Source organism: Salmo salar, chromosome 15, assembly GCF_965601325.2.
Source record: "Salmo salar chromosome 15, fSalSal1, whole genome shotgun sequence".
Lineage (NCBI taxonomy): Eukaryota > Metazoa > Chordata > Actinopteri > Salmoniformes > Salmonidae > Salmo > Salmo salar.
In genome coordinates this window covers 28,548,226-28,560,737 of record NC_138305.1, presented here as the reverse complement: position 1 = coordinate 28,560,737, position 12,512 = coordinate 28,548,226, and the positions used below count along the sequence as shown (strand labels likewise).

The following is a 12,512-nucleotide window of genomic DNA, read 5'->3' as shown; positions in this document are numbered from 1 at the left end:
TGCGACACTGAGACCTTCGGCAGGCCAGGGTACTATATAGTGCACTACATTTTCCCAGAACCATATGGGCCCTATATAGGGAAAATGGTAGCTTTGGGATGCAGCCCCCAGTCCTTCAGAGGGAGCTACTCCCAGACTTTGGGCCAACATCAATGCTTTGCTCTCTAATCCACTGACATCAATGCTCTCTAATCCACTGAGAGAGAGAGAGAGAGAGAGAGAGAGAGAGAGAGAGAGAAAGAGAGAGATACTATAGGTTAATTAAGAAATCAAACTTGCTTCCGGAGAGTTGGAGTTCTCCTCTCATCAGTCCGTCGAGCCCCTTCTGCCAGTAACAGTTTGACATTTCACTTTAGGCGAAATCACTCAGACCTCAAGCATCTGTTATAAAGTACAACCACAGTGTGAGTCCAGTTAGCTTACTAAGCCTTGTGCCTATCGTTTATGACCAACATTCACGTGCTTATAATGGAATTGTTGTGGCTTTTTGTGGGGGCCAATCATTTAGAGCACTATTGCATAATGAAGTAGATCTCAAATTACCTATATGTAATTGTGTGGTTGAGAAGGTCAACAAACGTAAACCAGAGGTGCTGGTTGAAGGTTTTAAGGGTGAAATTGGTGGTAATTGACCCCAGGCAGGACTACATCATCAGGTAGATGAGATGAGGAGCCAGTGTGGATCCAAATCAACTCTGATACACTGACCCGGGTTGGTAGGTCCAGCTGTGTGAGGAGGGCTGGAGCCAGAGACACAAAACAATAGTAACAATCAGTTCCAATTAATGTGGGGCGAGAGAGAGAGAGAGTGAGAGAGAGAGAGAGAGAGAGAGAGAGAGAGAGAGAGAGAGAGAGAGAGAGAGAGAGAGAGAAAACACGTCAGAGACACAAATCAATATCCGTGGCCTGAGTGGGAGTACGCAGTGGTAGAGACATTGGATCTCCTGACTATAGTCAAATCAAAATCAAATCAAATCAAATGTATTTATATAGCCCTTCGTACATCAGCTGATATCTCAAAGTGCTGTACAGAAACCCAGCCTAAAACCCCAAACAGCAAGCAATGCATGTGAAAGAAGCACGGTGGCTAGGAAAAACTCCCTAGGAAAAACTCCCAAGAAAAGCCAAAAACCTAGGAAGAAACCTAGAGAGGAACCAGGCTATGAGGGGTGGCCAGTCCTCTTCTGGCTGTGCCGGGTGGATATTATAACAGAACATGGTCAAGATGTTAAAATGTTCATAAATGACCAGCATGGTCAAATAATAATAATCATAGTAGTTGTCGAGGGTGCAACAAGTCGGCAACTCAAGAGTAAGTGTCAGTTGGCTTTTTCATAGCCGATCTTTGAGAGTATCTCTACCGCTCCTGCTGTCTCTAGAGAGTTGCGAACAGCAGGTCGGGGACAGGTAGCACGTCCGGTGAACAGGTCAGGGTTCCATAGCCGCAGGCAGAACAGTTGAAACTGGAGCAGCAGCACGGCCAGGTGGACTAGGGACAGCAAGGAGTCATCATGCCAGGTAGTCCTGAGGCATGGTCCTAGGGCTCAGGTCCTCCGAGAGAAAGAAAGAAAGAGAGAATTAGAGAGAGCATATTTAAATTCACACAGGACACCGGATAAGACAAGAGAAATACTCCAGATGTAACAGACTGACCCTAGCCCCCCGACACATAAACTACTGCAGCATAAATACTGGAGGCTGAGACAGGAGGGATCAGAAGACACTGTGGCCCCATCCGACCCCCGGATAGGGCCAAACAGGCAGGATATAACCCCACCCACTTTGCCAAAGCACAGCCCCCACACCACTAGAGGGATGTCTCCAACCACAAACTTACCGTCCTAAGACAAGGCCGAGTATAGCCCACAAAGATCTCCGCCACCGATCTCCGATAGTCCAACCGCAACTTTCCTCATGCATTAAAACCAGGGTCGTATTCACTAGGAACGAAAATGAGAGGGATTACCTAAACTTGTCCACTACAAAAAGCTTGTTCTTTTTTGCCGTTGCAAAATGTTTTGCTGTGGTGTACATTTGTGAATAAGACCCAGGTTTCCCTGAATCAGTTAAATAATGGAACCGGGGTTGAAAACAAGATTTCAGAACCTAGTTTTCATGTGTAACATATTGATTCTGGCAATTGAAGGGCTGTAACTTTTGGACTTTTTAATACTGTTTTTGACACCAGACCAATCGGTTATCCTTTCCTTTCTAACTGTTTTCCACTGATATGATTATATTTGCTGATAAAACAGATGATTATATATGCTAATAAAACAGATGATTATATTTGCTAATAAAACAGATGATTATATATGCTAATAAAACAGATGAGTATATATGCTGATAAAACAAATGATTATATATGCTAATAAAACAGATGATTATATATGCTGATAAAAACAGATGAACTATGAATTATTCATGTTCTTACTATCTTTTCATTACATTCATAAATCTTGCATGGGCCTGCTCAGCACCACGACCCTCCAGCACTTGATGTGTTTGTAAGGGCAGAGAAATAGAGATATCATCCATGACTATCCTTGATTATACATTTATCTCATATAGCACGGAGAGAGGAAAAACAAATCTGCAGTATTTGGTGTAAGACTGAGAATGTTGACCCATTTTAAACCTAATATCCTGCATCTCAGTAGTCTGATCTTGAAGTCCGTTCTCCTCATCTCTCCACCTTTATCTGCACTGGTGAGAAAGAGTTGGCCTGGTGAGAAAGAGTTGGCCTTGTGAGAAATAGTTGACCTGGTGAAAGAGTTGACCTGGTGAAAGAGTTGGCCTGGTGAGAAAGAGTTGGCCTAGTGAGAAAGAGTTGGCCTGGTGAGAAAGAGTTGGCCTGGTGAGAAAGTGTTGGCCTAGTGAGAAAGAGTTGGCCTGGTGAGAAAGAGTTGGCCTGGTGAGAAAGAGTTGGCCTAGTGAGAAAGAGTTAGCCTGGTGAGAAAGAGTTGGCCTAGTGAGAAAGAGTTGCCCTGGTGAAAGAGTTGACCTGGTGAAAGAGTTGACCTGGTGAAAGAGTTGGCCTGGTGAGAAAGTGTTGGCCTAGTGAGAAAGAGTTGGCCTGGTGAGAAAGAGTTGGCCTGGTGAGAAAGAGTTGGCCTAGTGAGAAAGAGTTAGCCTGGTGAGAAAGAGTTGGCCTAGTGAGAAAGAGTTGCCCTGGTGAAAGAGTTGACCTGGTGAAAGAGTTGACCTGGTGAAAGAGTTGGCCTGGTGAAAGAGTTGGCCTGGTGAGAAAGAGTTGGCCTGGTGAGAAAGAGTTGGCCTAGTGAGAAAGAGTTGGCCCGGTAAGAAAGAGTTGGCCCGGTGAGAAAGAGTTGGCCCGGTGAGAAAGAGTTGGCCCGGTGAGAAAGAGTTGGCCCGGTGAGAAAGAGTTGGGCTGGTGGAAGCGGATTCCTGGTTGGCATTGTGTTGCTTGTTTTCTGGGACCAGTATTGCCAGTCACTGCTCCAACCTCTCCGTCCTCTCTCTGTGTATGTGTGTCATTCATATTTGTGGACAATGGACAACAAAGTAATCTTCTTTGTCTTCTAATGTTGTGCAGAACGTCTCCTAATGTTGTACAGAACGTCTCCTAATGTTGTACAGAACGTCTCCTGATGTTGTGCAGAACGTCTCCTAATGTTGTGCAGAACGTCTCCTAATGTTGTACAGAACATCTCCTAATGTTCTACAGAACGTCTCCTAATGTTGTACAGAACGTCTCCTAATGTTGTACAGAACGTCTCCTAATGTTGTACAGAATGTCTCCTAATGTTGTACAGAACGTCTCCTAATGTTCTCTTCTCCTCTGGCAGGATGATGAGGTGGTGCTTCAAAGTGTCGCCACCATCCAGAAAGAGAATCGCAAGTTTTGTCTGTCCGTGGAGGGACTCGGTAATCGACTATGCTTCCTGGAACCCACATCTGAGGCTAAGGTAAGAGGAGTGTCTCTTAATGCTTGGTACTGATGGTGGCTCTTAATTTCAACCGTTTTGTTGCAGGAGGAAAGTAATCCCGCAGCAGGAGGATTTGAATATCTGAACAAATATGTTAAATAGCCGCCAGGGGTCAGCTGGAAGTGGTGTTTGTATACAATGCAGTACCGTACATTGTCCCTTAGACTGCAGGTCCGCTGGGCGCCTGTTCAAGTAGCCTATATTCAGAGCCCTTGACTTTTTCCACATTTTGTTAGATTACAGCCTTATTCTAAAATGGATTAAATAAAATAAAAAATCCTCAACAATCTACACACAATACCCCATAATGACATCACAATACCCCATAATGACAAAGCGAAAACAGGTTTTTGAATTGTTTTACGAATGTATAAAAAAAACTGAAATACCTTATTTCCATAAGTATTCAGCCCCTTTGCTATGAGACTTGAAATGGAGCTCAGGTGCATCCTGTTTCCATTGATCATCCTTGAGATGTTTCTACAACTTGATTGGAGTCCACCTGTGGCAAATTCAATTGATTGGACATGATTTTTGACAGTGAATGTCAGAGCAAAAACCAAGCTATGAGGTTGACGGAATTAACTGTAGAGCTCTGAGACAGGATTGTGTCGAGGCACAGATCTGCTACCAAAAAATGTATGCAGCATTGAAGTTCCCCAAGAACACAGTGGCCTCCATCATTCTTAAATGGAAGATGTTTGGAACCACCAAGACTCTTCCTATTGCTGGCCATCCGGCCAAACTGAGAAATTGGGGGAGAAGGGCCTTGGTCAGGGAAGTGACCAAGAACCTGATGGTCACTCTGACAGAGCTCTAGAGTTCATCTGTGGAGATGGGAGAACCTTCCAGGAGGACAATCATCTCTGCAACACTCCACCAATTAGGCCTTTATGGTAGAGTGGCCAGACAGAAGCCACTCCTCAGTAAAAGGCACATGACAGCCCACTTGGAGTTTGCCAAAAGGCACCTAAAGTCTCTCAGACCATGAGAAACAAGATTCTCTGGTCTGATGAAACCAAGATTGAACACTTTAGCCTGAATGCCAAGCGTCACATCTGGAGGAAACCTTGCACCATCTCTACGGTGAAGCATGGTGGTGGCAGCATCATGCTGTTGGGATGTTTTTCAGTGGCAGGTAGTGGGAGACTAGTCAGGATTGAGGCAAAGATGAACGGAGCAAAGTACAGAGAGATCCTAGATGAAAACCTGCTCCAGAGCGCTGTTACGGACCTCAGATTGGAGCGAAGGTTCACCTTCCAAGCGGACAACAACCCTAAGCACACAGCCAAAACAACGCAGGAGTGGCTTCGGGACAAGTCTCTGAATATCCTTGAGTTGTCTGGACTTGAACCCGATTGAAAATCTCTGGAGAGACCTGAAAATAACTATGCAGCAACACTCCCCATCCAACCTGACAAAGCTTGAGAGGATCTGCGTAGAAGGATGGGAGAAACTCCCCAAATACAGGTGTGCCAAGCTTGTAGCATCATACCCAAGAATAATTTATGCTGTAAGCGCTGCCAAAGGTGCTTCAACAAAGTACTGAGTAAAGGGTCTGAATACGTATGTAAATGTGATATTTACGTTTAAAAAAAATCTAAATTAGCAAACATTTAAAATAAAATGTTTTTGCTTTGTCATTATGGTGTATTGTGTGTAGATTGATGAGGTGGGAAAAACTATTTAATCCATTTTAGAATAAGGCTGTAACATAACAAAATGTGGAAAACGTCAAGGGGTCTGAATACTTTCCAAAGGCACTGTATAAGTATTCACACCCCAATACTTTGTAGAAGCACCTTTGGCAGCGATTACAGTAGTGAGTCTTTCTGGGTTAGTCTCTATGAGCTTTTCACATCTGGATTGTGCAACATTTGCCCATTATTCTTTTCAAAATTCTTCAAGCTCTGTCAAATTGGTTGTTGATCATTGCTAGACAACCATTTCAGGTCTTGCCATAGATTTTCAAGTAGATTTAAATCAAAACTGTAACTCGGCCACTGTAACATTCACTGTCTTCTTGGTAAGCAACTCCAGTGTGAATGTGGCCTTGTGTTCTAGGTTTTTGTCCTGCTGAAAGGTAAATTAATCTCCCAGTTTCTGGTGGAAAGCGCACTCAACCAGGTTTTACTCTAGGATTTTGCCTGAGCTTAGCTCCATTCCATTTATTCTATATCCTGAAAAACTCCCCAGTCCTTAACAATGACAAGCATACCCATAACATGATGCAGCCACCACTATGCTTGAAACTATGGAGAGCGGTACTCAGTAATATGTTATATTGGATTTTCCCCCAAAATAACACTTTGTATTCAGGACATACAGTTAATTGCTTTGCCGCAGTTTGAGCAGTATTACTTTAGTGCCTTGTTGCAAACAGGATGGATGGGGAGAGAGCGAGAAATGTAAGATAGCACTGCAGTGGATAGCTGCCTTCTTTTCGCTGATCTTAGCTTTTTTTGCACATAATATTTCCGGCATTATTTCCTATGACCGAAAACAGCTTCTGGACATCAGAAGAGCGATCACTAATCTCGATTTGGATGAAGATTTCTACTTCATTGAGTCGACAGCTGTGGATGTACTGCTCATTCCAGACCAGGCCATAATCCCCAGTACTCGAAAGTGGAGGAGACGGCGCAAAAGAGGCAAACGAGCGGGCTCCCTGACGAGGCTACTTCGGCGAGCAAATAAACTGACTCTACCTCCGTTCTATTGGCGAACATACAATCACTGGAGAACAAACTGGATGAGCTCCGTACGAGACTATCCTATCAATGGGACCTGAAGAACTGTAATATCCTATGTTTCTCGGAGTCGTGGCTAAACAAGGACATGGATAATATACATCTAGCTGGTTTTAACTATGCATCGTCAAGACCTTACGGCAGAGTCAGGTAAGGTTAAGGGGGGGGGGGGAGTGTGTGTCTCTTTGTTAACAACAGCTGGTGGTGGATCTCTAATGTTGAGGAAGTCTGGAGGTTTTGCTTGCCTGAGTTAGAATACTTCATGATAAGCTGAAGACCTTACTATTTACGAATAGAGTTTTCATCTCTATTTTTCGTAACTGTCTATTTACCACCACAAACTAATGCTGGCACTAAGACTGCACTCAACTAGCTGTATAAGGCCATAAGTAAACAAGAAAAGGCACATCCAGAGGCGGCGCACCTAGTGTCTTGTGATTTTTTTTATGCAGGGAAACTGAAATCCGTCTTGCCTCATTTTTACCAGCACGTCACCTGTGCAACTAGAGGTGAAAAAACTCTATTTCACCTTTATTCCAGACACAGAAATGCATACAAAGCTCTCCCTCACACTCCATTTAGCAAATCTGACCATAACTACATCCTCCTGATTCTTGCTTACAAGCGAAAACTCCAACAGGAAGTACCAGTGACGTGCTCAATACGGAAGTGGTCAGATGAAGCTATAGGACTGTTTCACTAGCACAGACCGGAACATGTTCCGGGATTCATTTAAAAACATTGAGGAGTTTACCACATCAGTCACCTGCTTCATTAATAAGTACATCAATGACATCGTCCCCACAGTGACAGTGACCCCACAGTACGTACATACTGTATCTTAGTCCCCTCCTGTACTCCCTGTTCACCCACAACTGCGTGGCCGTGCACGACTCCAACACCATCATTAAGTTCGCTGACTACACGGCAGTGGTTGGCCTGATCACTGATGACAATGAGACAGCCTATAGGGAGGAGGTTAGAGACCTGGCTGTGTGGTGACAGGACAAACAACCACTTGCTCAACTTCAGCAATACAGAGGAGCTGATCATGGACTACAGGAAATGGAGGGCCGAACACGTCCGCTACCACATTGATGGTGCTGTAACGGAGCGGGTACGAGAGCTTCAAGTTCCTCCACATCACTAAGGAATGATCATGGCCCACATGACTACAGGAAACGGAGGGCCGAACACACACCAACACAGTCGTGAAGAGGGCACAACAACATTTCTTTCCACCTCAGGATGCTGAAAAGATTTGGCATGGGCCCTCAGATCCTCAAAAAGTTTTACAGCTGCACCATTGAGAGCATCTTGAATGGCTGCATCACCGCTTGGTATGGCAACTGTCCATCCGCAAGGCACTACAAATGGTAGTGCGTACGGCCCAGTACATCAGTGGGGAAAAAGCGTCCTGCCATCCAGGATCTCTATGCCAGGTGGTGTCAGAGGAAGGCCCTACAAATTGTCAAAGACTCCAGCCAGCCAAGTCATAGACTATTCTCCCTGCTACAGCACAGCAAGCAGTAACGATGGAACCAACAGGAACCTGAACAGCTTCTACCCCCAAGCCATAAGACTGATAAATATTTAGTCCGGGTAGCTATTGGTTAACTATTTAACTATCTGCATTGACCCTTTTTGCACTAACTATTTTGACTCATCACATACGCTTCTGTTTTTTTTTATCTATCCTGTTGCCTAGTCACTTTATCCCTTCCTTTTTTTGGTAGGGATACTGTGCAGCCGTCTTCATCGACCTGGCCAAGGCTTTCGACTCTGTCAATCACCGTATTCTTATCGGCAGATTCAACAGCCTTGGTTTCTCAAATGACTGCCTCGCCTGGTTCACCAACTACTTCTCAGACAGAGTTCAGTGTGTCAAATCGGAGGGCCTTTTGTCCGGACCTCTGGCACTCTCTATTGGGGTACCACAGGGTTCAATTCTCGGGCCGACTCTTTTCTCTGTATATATCAATGATGTCGCTCTCCCTGATCCACCTCCACGCAGACGATACCATTCTGTATACATCTGGCCCTTCTTTGGACACTGTGTTAACAAACCTCCAAATGAGCTTCAATGCCATACAACACTCCTTCCGTGGCCTCCAACTGCTCTTAAACGCTAGTAAAACTAAATGCATGCTTTTCAACCGTTCCCTGCCCACACCCGCCCGCCCGACTAGCATCACTACTCTGGACGGTTCTGATTAGAATATGTGGACAACTACAAATACCTAGGTGTCTGGTTAGACTGTAAACTCTCCTTCCAGACTCATATTAAACATCTCCAATCCAAAATTAAATCTAGAATCGGCTTTCTATTTCGCAACAAAGCCTCCTTCACTCACGCTGCCAAACTTACCCTAGTAAAACTGACTATCCTACCGATCCTCGACTTCGGCGATGTCATTTACAAAATAGTCTCCAACACTCTACTCAGCAAATTGGATGCAGTCTGTCACAGTGCCATCCGTTTTGTCACCAAAGCCCCTTTCACCACTGTGACCTGTATGCTCTAATCGGCTGGCCCTCGCTACATATTCGTCGCCAGACCCACTGACTCCAGGTCATCTATAAGTCGTTGCTAGGTAAAGCTCCGACCTTATCTCAGCTCACTGGTCACTATAACAACACCCTTCCGTAGCACGTGCTCCAGCAGGTATATCTCACTGGCCAGAGGACACTGGCTATGATTACCAGTTCAGTAGTTAGAGGACACTGGCTATGACTACCAGTTCAGTAGATAGAGGACACTGGCTATGATTACCAGTTCAGTAGTTAGAGGACACTGGCTATGATTACCAGTTCAGTAGTTAGAGGACACTGGCTATGATTACCAGTTCAGTAGATAGAGGACACTGGCTATGATTACCAGTTCAGTAGTTAGAGGACACTGGCTATGATTACCAGTTCAGTAGATAGAGGACACTGGCTATGATTACCAGTTCAGTAGACAGAGGACACTGGCTATGATTACCAGTTCAGTAGATAGAGGACACTGGCTATGATTACCAGTTCAGTAGATAGAGGACACTGGCTATGATTACCAGTTCAGTAGTTAGAGGACACTGGTTATGATTACACTGTCACTACAGTTCATCTCTCGTTGTTCTCTTAGCAAATAACTTACTATAATTGGATGTTCCTCCCTTTGTCTCTCCTATCTAAGAACTCTTTACTATAATTGGATGGTCCTCCCTTTGCAATTAAATCATTATCTATCACAATGGTTTCCCCAAATGAATTTTGATTTCCTAAATGAAAAACATTTCTACAAAGATGGGCCACACTAACTTTAGCCTGTGATTGAAGTCTACTCTTTGCCATAGGAAAGATAAGCCTTTGAGTTCTACTGTTTTTCATCATATAATTCACAACTTATATTGTTCTGTTTGCCCCTGCCTGGTTCCCTTCCCACCAATCAGACCACCTGTAAACCTAGGTAAAGAGCAAAAATCATAGTGACTGTTTTGAGTGTATGTGTGTTTGTGTATGTGTGTGTGTGATTAACAAGTGATTGACTGTGCCATAGTCATAGCAAATCTTTCTTTCCTTCCTGACTGTTCTATATATCTGTGCCATCACACTGCGTTCTAGCCAGTGTTCTGTCCTGGTCTCTGTCTGGGTCTCTGTCTGGGTCTCTGTCCGGGTCTCTGTCCTGGTCTCTGTCCTGGTCTCTGTCCGGGTCTCTGTCAGGGTCTCTGTCAGGGTCTCTGTCTGGGTCTCTGTCAGGTCTCTATCTGGGTCTCTGTCTGGGTCTCTGTCTCGGTCTCTGTCAGGTCTCTATCTGGGTCTCTGTCTGGGTCTCTGTCTCGGTCTCCATTAAAGGAATAGCTCTCCCGGAAACATAGCTTTGATGAAAGGAGATTCACAGTCTGGCACCCATTTTAACTCATATAATACATTTGATATTTTTCCTCACCACAAAAATGTATTCACTTGGATATACAGGAAGCACCTACTCTCTAAGTACAGTATTGGATAACTCCCTGATCCTCCCTCACATTCATAATAATGACAGAGAGCTCTACTGTGGTAGGAAGCGTTGATAGACTAACCAGTGTGTGAGGACTGATTGGTAGACTAGCCAGTGTGTGAGGACTGGGGAGTGATTGGTAGACTAGCCAGTGTGTGAGGACTGATTGGTAGACTAGCCAGTGTGTGAGGACTGATTGGTAGACTAGCCAGTGTGTGAGGACTGGGGAGTGATTGGTAGACTAGCCAGTGTGTGAGGACTGATTGGTAGACTAGCCAGTGTGTGAGGACTGGGGAGTGATTGGTAGACTTGGCAGTGTGTGAGGACTGATTGGTAGACTAGCCAGTGTGTGAGGACTGATTGGTAGACTAGCCAGTGTGTGAGGACTGATTGGTAGACTAGCCAGTGTGTGAGGACTGATTGGTAGACTAGCCAGTGTGTGAGGACTGATTGGTAGACTAGCCAGTGTGTGAGGACTAGGGAGTGATTTGTAGACTAGCCAGTGTGTGAGGACTGATTGGTAGACTAGCCAGTGTGTGAGGACTGGGGAGTGATTGGTAGACTAGCCAGTGTGTGAGGACTGATTGGTAGACTAGCCAGTGTGTGAGGACTGGGGAGTGATTGGTAGACTAGCCAGTGTGTGAGGACTAGGGAGTGATTTGCCACGAGGAGTTACTGGTGTTATCGTCACGGTGATCTCAGGTGTTGACACCTCGTTTCCATCTCTTATGGATACAACTGGCTCTGTGCCTATCAGTCCCTCCAGTTTTTTTTGTGTTAGTTGTGGCCAAAATGTTGATTTTGCTGAGGCAATAATGACATTTTGCAAATCAATTTACGATGATTTTATCAAATTCGTTTTACGAAAACGCACTGACGAGTGAAAAATGTGTATGCTGTAAAAGTGCAGTGATTGGTTAAAATCGCGATCTCTCTTTTTGTAGTGCTGTGATCACTATATTCTGTAATATTGGGATGATTTGACTGTTTCAGTATTGCAGTGATTGGTCGAATTTGCAAGTCCTTGCATACTATGCAGGAAATTGTTCATTTTGCAAAAATCAATGGGATCGCAGAATCACAAAATCCTGGAGGGACTGACTACAGTATAACAAGGATGGAAGAAGATGCCCTGAGCACACCTAGGATCAGTTTGCGCATCCCAAATTCTAACCCTAACGATCAGGTGTGGAAACACAGAGCTGACCTCGGATCAGTGGTTAGAGGCAACGTACTCTTTTAGAAAAGGAATATATTTCATTTCAAATGGGAGGTAACACTACACCGCATAGAGAGAAGAACCAGGTCTGTTATATAATGAAATTATATCTACAAGGTTGTACAATGTTACCCTTTAGTGTTACCTAACTACAGTAAGCAGACCTCAGTTGTCAATGCTATGAAACTTTAAAGACTGGGCCTCTCATGGTGCTATGAAACTCTAGAGACTGGGCCTCTCATGGTGCTATGAAACTCTAGAGACTGGGCCTCTCATGATGCTATGAAACTCTAGAAGCTGGGCCTCTCATGGTGCTATGAAACTTTAGTGTCTGGGCCTCTCATGATGCTATGAAACTTTAGAAGCTGGGCCTCTCATGATGCTATGAAACTCTAGAGTCTGGGCCTCTCATGATGCTATGAAACTTTAGAGACTGGGCCTCTCATGGTGCTATGAAACTTTAGTGTCTGGGCCTCTCATGGTGCTATGAAACTTTAGAGGCTGGGCCTCTCATGATGCTATGAAACTTTAGAGACTGGGCCTCTCATGATGCTATGAAACTTTAGAGACTGGGCCTCTCATGGTGCTGTGATAGTGTAACCACCATGACA

The 12,512-nt window shown here is 44.6% G+C and overlaps 1 protein-coding gene across 5 annotated transcripts in view; it reads left to right on the top strand.

Moving 5' to 3' along the window:
• The window catches only part of LOC106571102 (ryanodine receptor 3), a 234,663-nt gene that overhangs the window by 21,163 nt on the left and 200,988 nt on the right, over positions 1 to 12,512 (top strand). For all 5 annotated transcript variants that reach the window (XM_082961634.1, XM_082961633.1, XM_082961632.1 and 2 more), the window contains exon 2: positions 3,810 to 3,929. In XM_082961634.1, the coding sequence (XP_082817760.1) occupies positions 3,810 to 3,929 (120 nt within the window). The remainder of the gene's footprint in view (positions 1 to 3,809; positions 3,930 to 12,512) is intronic.